The 17,699-nt window shown below is 43.0% G+C and overlaps 1 protein-coding gene across 4 annotated transcripts in view; it reads left to right on the forward strand.

Annotated features, from left to right (window-relative positions):
- The window catches only part of MDH1B (malate dehydrogenase 1B), a 446,421-nt gene that overhangs the window by 265,934 nt on the left and 162,788 nt on the right, over nt 1-17,699 (forward strand). For all 4 annotated transcript variants that reach the window (XM_044078250.1, XM_044078249.1, XM_044078248.1 and 1 more), the window contains one exon: nt 1,644-1,785. In XM_044078250.1, coding sequence (XP_043934185.1) covers nt 1,644-1,785 — 142 coding nt within the window. The remainder of the gene's footprint in view (nt 1-1,643; nt 1,786-17,699) is intronic.

Here is a 17,699-nt window from a genome sequence, read left to right on the forward strand (position 1 = left end):
TAGTTTACTGTACCTCTGTCTAGCAAGGACACAGAAGAGATCCCAGGGGTAAACCTACGGTCTCCCATACACTCGTCAAGATTTCTCTTGAAGAGGGTCAGTGAGGGGCTCTGCCTAACATGGATTGGGATTTTGTTCCAGAGTGAGGGGAGCCTCTGGGATATGAATCTGTCCCTCCAGCATGTCCTATTTATTTCTGTGCTGAGGTTCAAGTCCCTGGAGCTGGAGCTTATAATCTATTTCTTCTTCCCATACTCAATGGGAATTGGAGGTCATTCTGGTTGTTCCACCATGAACTACAAATATGTACTGGTGGTAATACTAGGAGTGTTCCACTGGTAAGCTTAATTGTGCATTACATGTCCAGGCCAGCTAGGTGGAGGATGGTCTCTCGGAGCTTTATAATCCTATAGATAAAGATGTTTTTTGTAGTGACACCACCTTTGTGCATGTTTTCTAAGGACTGAGGTGCTTTAGTAACTATGTCCTCCACTAGAAAACTTCACATCTTTGATTATTGCCCTTATGCCATCCTCAAAGATGGGGAGATCTTATAAAATGCCCAACCTTTGCTTACTCAGGCCTTCTGAAAGTGTAGCTCCATTCCTGAATATAGATCAAGAGGTATTCTGTGAAACTTAATCTGTTGTACCTGGAAACTGGCAGGCAAACAATAGTAAATGTTATCTTCCATGGTACTTGTGTAACCATGATGTCTCACACTCATAGAGTCTGGATTTCATGGATGTCATCATTAATTACTAATAACCTTCCCAGTGGAAAAATGAAGGATGTGGTGTGGTGTGGGGATATACGTATGTCGTCATGAGTATCATATCTGCATGTGTCCTGACAAAGTGCTAGAGTGGTAATGTTCATCTTTGAAAGGGATTTGAACACGTCTAGAGCAAAGTAGATCTTCGCTACAGCATGAAGTGAAGGCAAGATGAAGACTGTTGTTATACTGCTGTTAAAAAATCTACGGAAAATCTACCATTTCACTGAGTACACTCACACAACTATACTTTACCCATTAAACAGCATGATAACATCAACATTCTAAAACTGAAGATCTATAAAGCAAGAAAACTAATGCTGAGACATCTTTTTCTTGTTATACTCACTAAAATACAGATGTTGAAGCTATGACTAAAGGGACTGATAGCAGAAAATAGGTATAATTAGCTGAGAAAATACTTGGTTTTAAGACTAAAGTTTTGCAAAAATATTATAAGCTATGCTTCAGTGTTAAAGCAAAGTTTATTGTAGGACAGTTATAAAGAAAATGATGCATTGTATTTTTGAATTTGTAGGATAATTGTGTCATATTGTTTAGTTTGCCAGTCACTGTATTCTGGCAAATATAAGTTGCACCACAAAGTGGAACTCAGTTGTGGTTTTCAGATAAGAGTTAGTGATTCGAGTTAAGCAGGTTGGTAGCAGGCATGATGAAGTACTATAGGACAACTGTGTTTATCCACTTAAAATGAGCTATTCAAAGTCTCTCCTGTGCTAGTTAAGTTTTACAGAGCAGACATTTTTAGTCTTGGTGTTGTTATTGTAAGCCTAAGAAAAATAATGCCTCTTGTTTTCTCTTGTGCCAGAATGCCTGATGAATCATTTGCCTTTGTCTTCCCCAACAGGAGTGAAGAATGTCATTGTATGGGGTAACATCACTGGAAGTACCTATGTTGATGTGAAGTTTGCTCAAGTGTATAGATACAATAGTGCCATCTGGGGGCCACCTTATTTCTCCCGTCCGGTCTTAGACATGGTATATGACAGGTAATAACTTTCACTTAATAGTTTTCTGCTTTCTTAATTTTGCAACAGGCAATCTTATTCAATTCATAATGCAATGTTTATAAATAAAAACTTTAATCTGATTGATCTGATGCTGTTTGTTTTGACACAGATTCAAATTTGGTGTTCCCGGTGCTAAACCTCACTGGGGCATCAGGTATAGCTTCATATGTCCTTCCATTGGTTTCTCATATTCTGTTCCAGCCTCAGATCAGGATGAGTCCTCAGAGTGTAAGCTTTGGAGCCAAGGCTTGGGGATGGGTTCAACTCAGATGTTTTCTGATCTGTCCTTTCTCCTCAGTGCCTTAACTCTGTTGTCAGCCTTGAAACTTGGATGGATTGGAGCTGTAGATAACCCTCATATCCCTTTTTCAGATCGGAGGAGCATCTCTTTGGATCCAATTTCATCTTCAGCATTTAAGACATTTGAAAGGGTTCTCTCTAGACCAAGAGAAAAGGTAGCTCTGCCATGCTTGGCTCCATCCTGATATCCAATGCATCCTGTATCTGAATCCATACATCCTACACGACGGTGACAGTCACCCTCCTTCACCCTTGGAGGTGCTCACCACATGAGTTCCCAGAATGATCCTGAAGCTTCTTCAGAAGCCCAAGTAGGACAAGTTTCTAAGAAGTAGACTTATAAGAGGAAACACTTAGACTACTCTCTGGAGTCAGTCACTAAAGACACAGAGTTCAATGAGCGAGAAGTGTTCCCATGATCTCCTCCAGAAGACATGACCTTTAGTGACCTTCTTGAAATGATAAGATAGCAAGGGAGTTTGGTCCTCCAACATGCTCCTTCCAGAGGAGTCTGTGTTCCTCAAGACATTTGGGGGTGGCTTCCGCTGATGACCTTTTAGATCTAGTTTTACAGTGGACATGTGTTGGAGTCGATACATGCAAGCCGTATAACATTTTGGTTACTGTTTGGACTAGGACACATTAGAGCAAGGAACTCAGTGAATTCCATTGTTGTTGCAGCAGTCACAAAGAAGGAGCTGTCTGAGGAGAGCATCTCTGTCCATCCCTGTAACAGGAGGCTAGGGCTTTGGACAGATTTGGGAAAAAGACACACACTTCAGCAACGTTTGCACTTAGATCACTGAATTTCCTTGTCCATATGACACACTTTCACAGGGACTTGGTGAAAGAAATGACCAAGTCCCTGTCAGATAACCTACTGGTGATCATCCAGAAATCGGTGAAGTCCCAGTTGTCCACCCTACAATCTATGCTGAAAGTATCCATGTGTCTGTTTTCTATTGCAGCTGATGGTATGGCCAGGGCAGCAATATTGCTATCCACCCACACACGTGGATGCATTTGTGAAATTTTGCAGAAAGCTTCAAGGTATCCTTCATCAGTGCTCCTTTTGATGGTTCAACTCGGTTGGACCAATGGTGAAAGAAATGCTCTCCAAGAGTGAGCAGAAAGGCAAGACCCCATCTGTGTTCAGACTCTTCTTTTCCTTTCCTCAAAGGACCTTTTCTAGGAACTAAAAAGAGGTAAAAAAGTTGTGGTTTTGGAAATCCCAAGGACTTAGCCAAGACACTTCTGCAGACAGATCCCCCCCCCCCCAGGGAGGGGGGGATCTTAAAGGATGTTGCCCCAGCAGCAGAGGTGTACTGCAAAATCAGGGGTTTCATGATCATTTTTTTGGAAAAACAACTATCAGTACTCCTAAAGAGCTACCTGACTGTTGGTCTCTGGAGGCAGTGCTTATCTCTGCACCCTCAAATCTAGTAGGCCATCATACAAGACTCTTTGGTGCAGAGGAAAATCACCAGAGGCAACATTATTCCCTTTGTTTCCAATCCACAGAAAAGGAAGAAAAATGATGATGTACCACCCAGTCAAATTGAATCTGCAGGAACAGAAAAAAAAAGCTGCTGGAGAAAAAGGGTCATCCGGCAGGTGCCTCCAGACCAGGCAAGATCCAGTGTCTATTCCTGGTTCTTTTTAGTTCCAAAGAAAACAAGGGACCTAATGCCAATTATGGACATTAGCCACCTAAATCAATTCATGAGGCAGACAAAATTCTGGATACTCATGGTTCAGTCCATTCTACCTCTACTATGGAATGTTGACTGGATGTGCTGAATAGATCTCCAGCATGACTACTATTATATCAAGATAGTGAAGATTTCTCCATTTCTAGTTGGGAGCCAGTCATTTTCAATTCAGGGCGCTGCCCTTTGGACTCACCACAGACCCTGGGTGTTCACCAAATACATGGCAGTGGTAGCAGCATATATCAGAATGCAGGGTTTCCAAGTGTTCCCATATTTAGACAACTGGATCCTCACCTCAGCAACCAAGGTTCTATTGGTCCAACACAGCGGCTTCTTACACCATCTTGCCCCACAGTTGGATATTACACTCAATCATGTAAAGAGTCAACTAACACCAGTACAGCAGAGTCCATAGGATGCCACCTGGATACAAACTGTCAGATAGCCAAGCTCCTGCAATCCAGAGTATTTTCCATGCATCAAGTATCTTCAGAAGTTCTTCACCACGCTTTTTCCCCTGCAAGAGTCATTCTCAGGTTATTTGGTTTAATGGCTGTTTCGACCACTCTGGTCCCTCTTGCAAAATAAAACATGAAAGTACAGCAGTGAATTCTTTCTGTTCAATAGTCCTTTGTGTTGCACCCACTACATGCATCAGTTCATCTCACACCAATTTGCAGGTAACTAATTGGTGACTGATGTCTCCCATAGTCATGAAGGTTCAGCTATTCACCCTATCATCTCCGGTAGCTTCTGTTACCAGAAATGTTTCCCTTCTGGGATGGGGGGGGGGGGGCATTTTGAAGGAAGGTGGTTCAAGATTCTTGGTCAACCAAGCAGGCCATTCTTCAGAGCTATGTCTTGTAGATGAGGTCAGTTTTTCTAGCACTGTAGTCCTTTCAGGACTCTCTCCCTGAGGGTTTAATTGCTATACATAAGGACAGCATGCTGGTAGTATGGTATATCAACAAGCAGGGAGGAACCTGATCTTATTCACTTTGCCAGGAAGCCATGAGAGTGTGGCAGTGGGTGATGTCTCCCCATGTCTTTCTCATTGCAGTGCATATTCTAGGAACTTCCAGTGCTCTATAGGACAAATTGTGCATGTTTATCCTTCTGCCCCATGAGTGATCCCTCAGTCAGACAGTGATGGTACAACCTTGCTGGAATCTTTTTGCTTTACCTAAACTATAAGTGCAGCAGTGTCCTTGCCAACCTACCACAGAATGAAGCAGAAAAGGATACTCTAGTCCAAAATTGGCCCCCAGGTCTCCTTTATGCCTTTCCTCTCCTTCCTATCATAAGGAAATTTCTTTAGAAATCTAGAAAGAGCAAGGCCATTGCCTCCTTTTGGCCCCAGCAAATTTGGTTTCCCTTACCGCCGGCCGCATCTAGTACTTCTGAGTCTCCCATCCAGTCAACCGTACTGGGACCTGAAAACTCTGAGAGTAACCACATGGTTTCTCCATTTCTAATAGTGGCCAGAAATGTCAGGCTTTCTTGCTTCAGTAATTCACATTTTGTTTTCCTCACAGAAACCAAATACTAGAAAACTTTACCTCAGCAAATGGCAGAGGTTTACCATAAGGGCTTCTTCCAGAAGATTAGATCATTTTTCAGCCCCTCCTCCACCCATTCTGGACTTCGTGACAAAGCTTTTTCAAAAGGGATCCAGCTTCTCAACCATCAAAATTCAATTAACAACCATTTCCAATTATCACGGAGGACTGTTACTGTTTCTCTGAAGATTTCAAAAGCTATTCTGAAGGGAACTTTTAATTTTAGTTCCCCATTACAGGATCTGGACCCTCCTTGGGACGTTACTATCATGCTTCAGGCTTTAACACAAACTCCTTTAGACCTTTCCATTACCATAGATTTAACATATCTTTCTTGTCTTGGGACACCATCTTTTTGATGGTAGTCACATCTGTAAGGAGGATTTTGGAATTGCAGGAATTATCCTGTAAAGTTCACTATCCAGTCTTTCATCAGGACAAAATATCATTAAAAATGAATCCTAACTTTCTCATGATGGTTGCCTTTGAAAAAAAATGTAACCAGATTATCAGTCTGCCAGTGTTCTTCCCAAAGTAATTGAACAAAGTCGAGTATATTCTACACTTACTAGATGTTTATCAACAACTTAAGTTTTATTTACACAGAACTGTGGACATCAGGATATCTGATCAGATTTTCATTGATCTCTCTAAACCTAAATTGGATTAAGAAGTGTCAAAAGTTACTTTATCCTGGTGGTTGTCCAGCTGCATAATGTTTGTGTATGAAAAACTGGGATTAACTTTGCAGGCCAAGCCAAAGAATCATTCTACCAGAGCAACAGCTAATTCTACCACCTTTGTGGCTAGAGTTCCTATTGATAAAATCTATGCTGTAAATAGCTCTCAACTGTTCAGATTTTGCCTCATATTTTTGGTTTGTTCCTCATAAAATGTTGGTTTTCTGACAAATGAGTAACAAATAATTGATGACTGAAGCCAGAAAATTATGACATTTGAGTTTCAGACTTCATACCTTTCAGAAAATTCATGCAAATGACAAACCTGTTATTCTATCAACTTTCTAAGGTTGTAAGAGCAATATTTAAAACTTGTCCTTATTTTTGGGCCTTTGTCCCCCCATTATATATGACTTTGTCCAGATTTCTTGCTCTAAGAGGTTAAGAGCTATGGTGCTGCATCTGCTTAGTCTACTGTTCGCACATTTGTGTCACACTACAAACTGGATGTACAAATCAGATCCTGTATATCCTTTAGCTCCGCCATTCTCAGGAATATCCATTGCTTGGGAATCTGTCCCAAAGGTTGAACCAGACAAAAACAGACATCATATATGAAAGTTATGCACTTACCATGACAACACCGCTGTGTTGTCTTGTTTTCATCAGGTCCAAGATCTCTCCTTCCACATCCCAGCCTAAATTGTTCTGTTATGCTCCTGTAGAACGGTTCTACCTCAAAAGAGGCCTTGTATGTGGACAGCCTGGTTGATGATGTTCCTCATAGCTTTGCTAATTTCTGGTCCACCATATTAGGTAGGCCTGCATATTTGGTTACAAGGTAAATCTTAAGTTTATAGGCAGGCAGTCTAAGATACTCTGTCGAACATATGGAATTATAGTTGGGGAGAAGTCAGAGCCCTGGATTCAAAGTTTCTGAATAGCACTGAGGTCAGAGCCAGTTGAGTCTGATAACTTAAAGATTGAACCAGATGAAAACAAGGCAACACAGAGCTATTGTTATGGTAAATACATTACTTTTGTTTATGTGTAAGTCTAGAATTGGAAGATAGACAAGAAATCTGTTCCCACATATCCATTGATATGTTTTAGCTGCAGACCTTAGCTTTTCTTCAGCAATACTACCTCCTCTAGTCCATACAACTAGCAACAATAAGAAAATCAAGACCACTGGTTCAGACCCAAAAGTATTTTATTCTGTAGCACCTCGGTACAAAACCTTCCAGGAGTTACAATATTAAGCTAAAAATATGCTACCTTTTATACAAAAACACAAACTCAATCAATCAATAATGCAATCAAACAATTAAATAAAATACTTCCAATTAACCTCTCCATTCAGTCCCATAGGGACCAACGTATCATATTTAAGAATAAAGACATGACCCCAAATTTACTAATACTCCATGCAGGACTAGCTTAGTCCTGCATGGAAGCGACCATTTAGGAGCAGGATGGCAGCGCACCATGCATATTAATGAGGTGTGCTGCCCGAGCTCCTAGGCTTACATGGAGTGTGTAAGAGTGCAGGGGGCGTGTCTGATAACAGAGCTCTCAGAATAAACACATCCCTGCAATATAGAACAGCAGAAAGGGGTATGCAATGAGTGAGACCACTCACAGGTGACCGCATATCCCCGCCAACAGTGCCCCTTGTGTATAACAGCAACAGAATGTAGAAATAAAATGAAGAAACCCTATTTTTTTTAAAAAATCCAAGTACAGCTAACCAAAGGTGCACGGGTGTGCCCATTGCTTAGCTGCGGTTAAAGCAGCTTAAAAGGCTGAAGAGGATAACAAGGAAGATATATGCAACTGAAGCAGCATAGCAGTAGTGTAGTGGGTCGAGCATTCGCCTTACAAGCAGGCATTCCTGGTTCGAGTCCCACTGCAGCACATTTCATTTTCCATGGCAAAGCACGCTATGACCAATATTTTTGTTGCAAAACCCACTAAATAACATATATTTATAAACTGGAGTACTGCAGTAAATGCACATGTGAAGTGTCAGTGTCATAATGAGTAAGGCACTAGTAAGCAGATTTAAGCAAAAATAAGCAGTAGTAAGCATATTTAAGGAGTAGTAAGCAGGTTTAAGTCCGTTTGCCCCGGGGTAAGCAATGCCTACACTGGCTAAGAAATTCTAAAGTTAACTCTCAGTAAGCAGATGTAATGGCAGGTTAGCAGTGCTTACTGTCACGCAAACCCACTTACAGCTGCTCAAAAGTGCCTTAATCACTCTGTATCCAATGGCACTTGTTCGGCCCATCAACAAAATAAACAGCCATGCAGGTCTCGAACCCAGGACCCTATACACCATAGTCCCAGTAGTTATCCACCAAGCCATCACAGAAGGACAGAAGAATGAGGTAGTAGTGAAAATGTCCTCACCATATTATAACCAAATTGAGCCTGTGAAAGGCATCAGTATACAGTCATATGTGCCATAAACCACTACATAACATAAATATGTGAACTGGAATACAGCAGTAAGCCCAGAAGTGAGGTGTAATTGTAATAGAGTGTCGAAGTCCCCAATAAAACACAAGGACCCCACAGAGTGTACGTAAACATCAGTCAGGGATACCAGGCATGCATATAAGGTCTAATGAATAATAACAGAATGCCAAAAAGGCATTATAATGAAGGTCCCATGTAAGCAATGCTAAGAAGTGCACAGGCCAGCTTAGGAGTTGTGAGCAATGTGTAAACCAGCTAACTCTATTCGCCCAGTGGTATACCTCTTTAAACAATGGCAACCTTAGGTAAGCAGGTTTGCCCATAGCTTAGACTTTTCAAAACCGGCCAATTACAGAAAATTGCAGGAAATTGGCCCTACTTAAACCCAAGAGGCGGGAATACATCTCATAACTGGTTGTAGCTTCCCCTTGCAGGCACTATGACAGTAAGGGGAGAAGGAGTGCATTTCCGGGTGCAGCGCTAGTGCATCCAAGAGTCCAAGGTCATGGCAGGACTCCTAGTTAAAGACCATGCACAGAGACAGCTACAGGACCAGTACCAGGGCTCGCAATATAAGGCAGAGGCCTGGGACTGTCTCCCCTGTGACCTCACCAGTGCTACTGGCATACCCTGAACTGTTGAGCAGGTCAGGCACCACTATGCCGACCTGAAGCGGCAGAAGAGGGACCTCTTGGAGGAGTGGCTCCAAGAGGCTAGATCATCAGGGGATGTTCCAGACGTGTGTAAGTATCACCCCAGTATTTGTGTAATAAGTGCCAGCGCAGGCATATCATGGATAGGTATGGCTAAATATTCCTCTTATGTCCCCCACAGCTGCAAATGCCTGGCAAGCTTGTGACGTGAGGGAGGTCAGTAATACTCATGCTTTTACTGTCATAGGAAATAAAAATAAAAGTAGTAGTAAATTAATTGCTAGTATAAAACATGTGTTGTTCAAGGCAAGTACTGCATACACTAGAGAATATGGCAGAAAGAGTCTCATATTGTTTGTACAGCAATAAAAGTGTAATATCCTGACAAAACAGGTCTAACTGCCGGACTGCATGTGTATATTCTGGTAATATATGGTAATGTAGATATGCAGTCATGTAATAGTACTGTTGTATTAAGCACTGTTACCCACACCATGCACCATTTATTGAATGTGTAGGAATGCCTGTATATGACAGGTGTAATCCCCAGAGGACATTTAGTGCAACTGAGAGACACATAGACAGTAAACAGGAAAAATGCAGACAACAAAAAACGAATAGTACATGCAACTGAGATGTGAGCTGTTGTTTTTTTAGCACACACAGCCACGGTTCAAATCCTGCCAGTGATAGTAGTCGGCATACAGAATCATACCCCACAACTGTACAGATATGTCCAAAATGTCTATTAAAGTGGCCCATATCTATTGCCTATCAACCCATCCCCCTGGGAAATCAGTGGGATGATCCCAGACATATAGGCAGCAAAGAGGAAATACAGTTGATTGACACATATCTGTGACAACAAACCTGGCACACTAGCAACTCCCCAATACCTTATGTGACTAAGAAGTCACGTATGTCCCATTTACACCCCAACTTTTTAAGCTGTGGTCAGAATGTGTACAGTAACAGAGTGAGATGTATGTGCATAATAGTAATGTGGAACCTGGTACTGTGTGTGGGAACATTCAGGTAGTGCTAATAGACATTCCTCCCACAGGTCTGTCAGATACCGATACTGTGCCCAGAATTACAAGAATGATATGCAGTTGTTCTGAATAATGAAGTATTACACATCACTGTTGCCCACACAGTCCACAACATATAACTGTCTAGGAAGTCTGTATAAGAGTGTTGTTATACAAGGTCAGACTGCATAAGCACAGGGGATTAATAAGACAAGAAGCAGTTTGGAGATATACAGCAATATCAATATAGCAGACACAACTGTGATGGACAGTGTTTAAGTTGTAGCAGACACAGCCATGATCTGAATCCTGGGAGTAGAATTAGACTGCATACAGATTCATACCCCTCAACTGTACACGAGGCCAGAATATCCTGTATATGTTCCCATATCTGCTGCCTTTCCCCCTGGTAAGTCTGTGGGATGATCCCAGATGTGTAGCCAGCAACAGGGAATACAAGTGATTTTCAACCATCATGAGAACATACCTGTCACTGTATCAACCCCAAAACTGTTAGGAGAATAATATAGCAAGTATGTCCTATCTACACTCCCATGTTGTCAAGCTGTGACATGTATGTACAGTAACAGAGTGAGATGTATCTGCATAATACTAATGTGTAATCTGGAACTTTGTGTGGCAACAGTCAGGTAGTGCTAACAAACTTTGCTCCCACAGGTATGTTGGATGCAAATACTGTGCTGAGAAATACAGACCAATATAATCTGTACTTGTGCTGTCCACCCTGGTATTGTAGGGAATTGTGACTGTTGCAGTTTCTCCGAATAATAAAGTATCACTGGTCACTGTCACCCACACTGTGCTACATAATATAACTGTGTAGGAAAGCATGTATATGTGTGTGTCAGGTGACTAAAGGTGGAAGAGGGCAATATTCTAGTTATGTCCAGACACACCAGCATGTGGTCAACACATGGCCAGAGTCTGTGCAGAAAGAGTTGGATAGCATAGTCAAAAACATCAACCCAGAATCCGGGCATATGTGTACAAACAGTTAGTCACTGTTAACAAACATTCCCTCTACAGGTATACCAGGTAAGAGGTGTATACTGCAGGTAAAACCGGTTCATGTGTAATGATGACGACAGCCATATCACTGTCCAACATAAGGCTATAGGGTAGTGTAGTAAGACTTGTATGTTACAGATAACAGCACTGACTAGGAAAGTAATGTGGACTACCGGAATATACTACTTGTTAATTGACATCTTTCTCCCCCCCACCTTATCTCCAACAATAATCAACATACCCACTGCAACTGGTATGTAATGACTCTGATAATGTCCAATGGTTTGATAAATATTTTAATGGTTCCCATGCATGTGCCATATTGAATTATTCCAACATTGTTGGCATGTTGCCATCAATGTACCTGCATGCTGGTCTTATTACCACAGTGGTCCCATATATGCATGTGTTTTGTTTGCTATGCAACTGTTCCGTATCTAGTGTCTGGTTAATGGGAATATCTATGCATGCTGTTATACCTAACCCTGGAATGTGTTGGCTATTACAAACCCATATATGATGATGAAATCTAAGCACTATAGCACGCTTGGGAAGGCTGGTCCCAGTGGACTCACCTGTTCCACCTCAACTGGCCATAGAACTGGGCACCAGCATGTCTGGGGCCCAACCCCAGACCTCCCTGTCCGTTAGTCCTGCAGCACCTTTGGGTGGAACTGCCTCAGAGGATGGGGCCAGCTCCCCCAGGAGTGAGCATGGACAGGCACCTGTCACCCATCCCCAGGTCAGGGTCATGGTGCATACAGCAATCAACGAGCAGTTCGGTGATCTTCTATGCCAGCTTGAGGGCCGTGTGTCGTGATTAGAGAGCCAGCCTGGCTCTGTGGCTCAGACCCCAGCACAGCCACCTTCAGGGCTGTGGGGCTGCAGTGGTGACTGCTCATGGCTGGGGATCTCAGTCCCACTGTTAGCACTAGAGGGCTTGTGGGCTTCTGATATCCCAACACCCCTCCCCATCAAGGTGTTTACCCCCACATGTGCCATATACCACCCCTGTATGCATCTTGTGAGTCTTGTCTGCTATCCTACCCAACCTACCTCCCCAAATATACCTACTACCCCTCCCCAACATCCCACTCTCACTTAAAAAAAGAAAAAAAAGGGCAATCTGTTCCCACAAAAAAATCTCGCCCCATACATAGCTGTCCATGTCACACACCTGTCCACCAGACACATGTAATCCGGTCTAATTGGCATCACAACTTATTATTGTTGTCCTCACCCCTCTCGCAGGGGTTTGAGTGTCCAAATCTACCTCCAAATTCATTGTATATGCACAGCTGTTGCTATAGAAGAAATAGGCAGCTATGGACCTTCCCTACACCCTTCCTGCATATCCCTAGCTATTTTCCCTACTGTCTTTCCCTCTTTGTGCCCCTTTTTCACCACTTTCCTATCAACCCTTTTTTCTTTTCTTTTAAAGAAATTAGTGCGGGGTAAGTGGGATTAAGCACTTTAAAGCAGCAGTAAGTGGCTCTAAGCCTGTTTGAATGGGGGTAAGCAATGCCTACTTTGGCTAAGCAATTTAGAAGCTAACTGAGTATAAGAAACTGTAACCGGAAGTTAGCAGTGCTTACCTCTGCGCAAACACACGCAAACCCACTTACATCTGCTTTAAAGTGCCTTAATCACTCTGTATCCAATGGCCCTTGTTCTGCCCAGCAACAAAATAAACAGCCTCTGCAAGGCTCAAACCCAGGACCCTGCAAACCATAGATAATGTGATTTACCACTAAGCCATGCCAGGTATACATAACCCTGATGATTTTAGAAACATATCATCCAGCCCAGTCATTAAACAGTACAGAGAATGTAGTCTAACATTTAGATGTATGTGTGTGTGTGTGTGTGTGTGTGTGTGTGTGTGTGTGTGTGTGTGTGTGTGTTTGTAAATATATTAATATCTAAACAGATAAAACATGTCTATATATTTAAATATATATATATATATATATATATATATATATATATATATATATATAGATGTACATGTGACTACACATACGCAGAGATATGTACAGTAAGAAGCAGAGATATGTACAGTAAGATACTCATGCAGTAAGCGCACACAATATGGAACAGTCACTATGCCTACAGTTAACACCCTAACAAGAGGACACTGGATGAGCCACCCATACAAATGACATTCGTTGCCTGCAACATATACCCACAGAGAGGTCATAGGATAAAGCACCACACACAAGTTTGCAGAAATAAAGTACCTTTATTTGTGTACTATTACAGATATATATGCCATGTCATATAGCTGTTCAGACACTGACATCCATAAAAACAGAGTAATGCAACTGTGAAACAGTTATACTAATACAGTAGTCTGGAAAAGTCCACAACTGTTGCTATCCAGGCCAAGCCCTTCAGATCGTACAATAGTAAAGACAGACTGGGCCACAGGATACTACACAATCAGCAGTAAGTGATGCAGGTGTATAGTCCAGCAGCCCCTATCTACACTCTGTACACAATCACTCGGTGGTACAGACTTCAGTTGGCCAAATGGGATGCAACTGTTACATAACAAGACATAACTGACACCATCACAGGCACACTGGCAAAAAGAACAGTCTGTATGCAGGAGGCAGTAGGCCTGCAGTAACCCACTTTATGTAAGTAATGTCAAGATAGGTGAAATGTATGGTACTGTACATCCAGATACCTTAAGGCAGCTCACCCCTGATACCCCCACATTTTGTAACAGCCTAGGTTATGTATGGTGCATCCCCCCTAGACTCAGTAATACAGGGCCACATACCACTGTTACATACACTGGCCTCTGAAGTGCATATGGGCACACATGTATTGTGTAGGTGAAGCCCGCACATATATAGCCCCAGCCCCACCATATGTGTGGGGGATACAACAACAGTGGACTGCTGGCAAGAATGGCAGCGTGGTATATGTATATGTGGATATGTATCACTATCTGTATATGTGTAGACATATAATGCTCTGTATATGTATATATCTGGGTGTGAATATGCATATCCTTGTACATATACACAGCCATCTATATATGCCGATATGTACATGTTTAATTATCTATATAGATATCTATATAATCATATGTACATATATATTCACCATATGTCCTGAACATGGGGTGTAGCCCTACCTCAGCCCCTCTAGTCCCAACTCCGTAGTGCAAGGAGATGTATGGTATGTAGAGTAGGTATATTACTAGACTATTGCTACTGTAATAGGGATTGTCTTCACAGACATGGTGCGTGTGGGAGGTCACATATGCTTTTCACATGTACGCCATTGGCTACTGACAGACACCCTATGGATATCATAGTACAGTACCTCTGCAAGCACATAATGCTCCTATGAACTACAGCAGAGATACTGGCCAATAGATGTGGACATTCTGACACACCCTGTACAGTCCAGAGGTATACACCCCTTAGTGCAGAACATTTGGAGCAAGCCTGACAATATGGATGTTAACAGCCATGTAGATGGGTATAACACATAACAACTGGTATACAGTCGCCCCCATAGGTTATGCATTCACACACCCCTGTCTGTCCTGACACATAATAACTGCTGGTACAGAAGTGCCATGGCCACAGACTACCCAGTAGATATTGACATACATCTGTACAGCATCCCACCGCTCCGTCTGACATACATGACTGTTAAGGGAGGCCCGGCAGCAGTACATCTGGCGAGTATCTGCACATGACATCTCACTTGGATAAGTACACTAAGCTGCTAGGCATGTAACAAAGCACTGTGCAGGCTACAGGCAGACTAGCTCAACACTAGCCTACATCTCTTATGGGGGAATGCACATGTACCTGCATATATAGCAGGCTATACAGGCATGTCACAGCACAGAGTAAGGTACACTTGTGTGGAAGTGCAAAACCACAGCCAATGTGAACACAGCCACAGCCACATATGGTAAGCTAGCATAATATTACAGTATATGGACTATCTATTCAACACCATCCTCATATGTGCCACTCACACACTAACCCTACATATACTGGGCCACTACACAGTATGGTCTGATGCCTGTCTGTAGTATGGGACGTGTGTGTATGGCCCTACAAACATGTAAGCCAATATGGTAACATACAGTGCAGCAGCATGTAACATCAGATAGGACGGGACCTAGAACAATGACATCTACCAAAGTCTGTACACAGGCCAAGGTACATATTGACAATACACACACTGTCGACAGTCACCATAAGTACACAGACCTCAGTACTGTACAGACAACCACAGAATGTCCAGGTTATGTCATATAATATAACCTCTACTGTACATAACATGTGTAGCAGTATGATATCTCACTGGCTTGTTATCAGATATGATGACACTAATTATGGTGTACAGCACATATGCACCTCTTAATGTATGACATATGTACAAAGGTTGACAGAGTTGTGGCTGGATGCACATACACAGGGCCAATATTGACATGTTGCTGTGATAACATCTTTCATTTACTGTTGCAACAGGGTTTGTCGCAACATATGTCCTATGATGGATATGAAGTCAGTAACTGTCACGGCTTTCACCATCTACAGACTGCAATCCTCACACTGCCTTCTGCAGTTCACACATACATGCTGTGTGGGTAACACATGAAACCAAAGGCACCACACACTGCCCAGTCTGCAGATGACCCTACAGATGGGGAGTCCTCATAAACATAGAACTGACATGACAGGTATTAATACATGTAGGACAGCCATATCCGCACACACCCTGTTAAACCAACATTACTCCGAATGCAGTATAGCAGCACTTACAGTCTGTAGTCAGGTCAGGCACATCCCACTCTTGTGTGTTGGCCTGTTTCCACAGTGTATGTTGTCAGCGGTAAATCCCCAATCCATCTGAGATGCTGTTTGCCAAACAGCAGATAGAGTTCCTGCTCACAGTGAAAGGAAAGGCCCAACATGAACATGATGTTCCTACATATTGGAGTGTGTTTCCATGCAATTGGCTATGGGAATGTTACCACAGCTGTTCCACAAGCAATCAGCTAGGGGAGCGCTATAATTCATGCAGAGGCCATCAACTGATCATGAGCATCACTTAAAATGCACAAGCTGCTGCCTAAGCATAGCAGGTGTAGGTCTCCACATCCACCAGTGAGGGAGTGAGAGAGGCTGAAAGAGGCAAAGACAAGTCAGGGAGGGGTAGGGGAGTATACCTTAAGCATGTTTGTGTCACACACCTACCAGCACAGGGTATCAAACTCTTGATGACTATGTAGTGCAATCACAGTCCTATGCAGTTATTGGATGTGCCACATAGGTTACCTGTTGTGGAGTCCTCAGAACATATATGTGATGGTGAGTGACATCTGCAACAGGGATATGGTAGCTATACGGTAGGTGAAGTACATGTGCCTGTCCACATGAACAGGTGCCCGTGTCAACATAGCCACACTCTCACAGGGATGCACACACACTGACACACTTGGCAGGGACAGAGATACAGCTCATCACTAGTGAGATTGCCACAACACATTACTGTGCAGGTGTCACATGCACCACACAGATCATATGGAGGTTATATGAGCCAATGGTATGGGGAGGTGTCTGACATCAGACAGCATGCTTCAGTATGCCACTGGGGGTTGTAGTGAGTGTGGATGTGATCATATGCATCATACAATACACATACAAAAACACACAGGGTGCCAGTACTGACATGCATGGGTGCATTTCTGCAACGGTATATGGTGGTCGACTGTGCCAGATGGCAGTACAAGGCTAGGTGATGAGTATAACTTGGCATCAGGCCACATGACAATGGTCTGCATTGTGGATCAGGGCTGTGGTTTCTGCATTTGCCCGCACAGGTGGGTATTGTATCCACAATCCTGTCACCTGGGTGACTATTGCGTGTGGCCAGTGCTGTGCATTGCTTGCCATGCCTGTGTTCTTTAGTCTGTGACATGGACAGTGTCTGGGATGTGCATACCTCCCACATGTACAGTGACATGTGGAACTGTACCTGGGGTGTCGGGCCCATGTTGTGTACACAGATTATCATCAGATGTGCCAGTCTTGGCCATCTATGGCAGGAACTGGTAATGGACAGCAGGTTAACCCTGCACCTACATTGATAGCATGCCAACAGCATTCCCTGGTGTCAGTGGCATCTCTCCATACAGGGCATGTTTTCAGGCATGATATGTCCTTTGTGGGTCACATGTGATGGCACCACAGGTGTTGTAGGTGTCCAGTGGGAACATGGGGAAGGTGCAATGTCTGCATGTATGTGCCTATTGGACAGATGGACAGGGTACCATGCCCTCTGTAGGCCACTGCGATCACTCCATAGTTACTATCAGTGGCCAGTATGCAGTGTACTACACACATACTGGCTGTTGCCTTGGCATGTGTGTGTGTGTGTGTGTGTGTGTGTGTGTGTGTGTGTGTGT

This window comes from Protopterus annectens, chromosome 7.part0 (genome assembly GCF_019279795.1).
Source record: "Protopterus annectens isolate FY-2018-M chromosome 7.part0, PAN1.0, whole genome shotgun sequence".
In the NCBI taxonomy this organism is placed as follows: Eukaryota; Metazoa; Chordata; order Ceratodontiformes; family Protopteridae; genus Protopterus; species Protopterus annectens.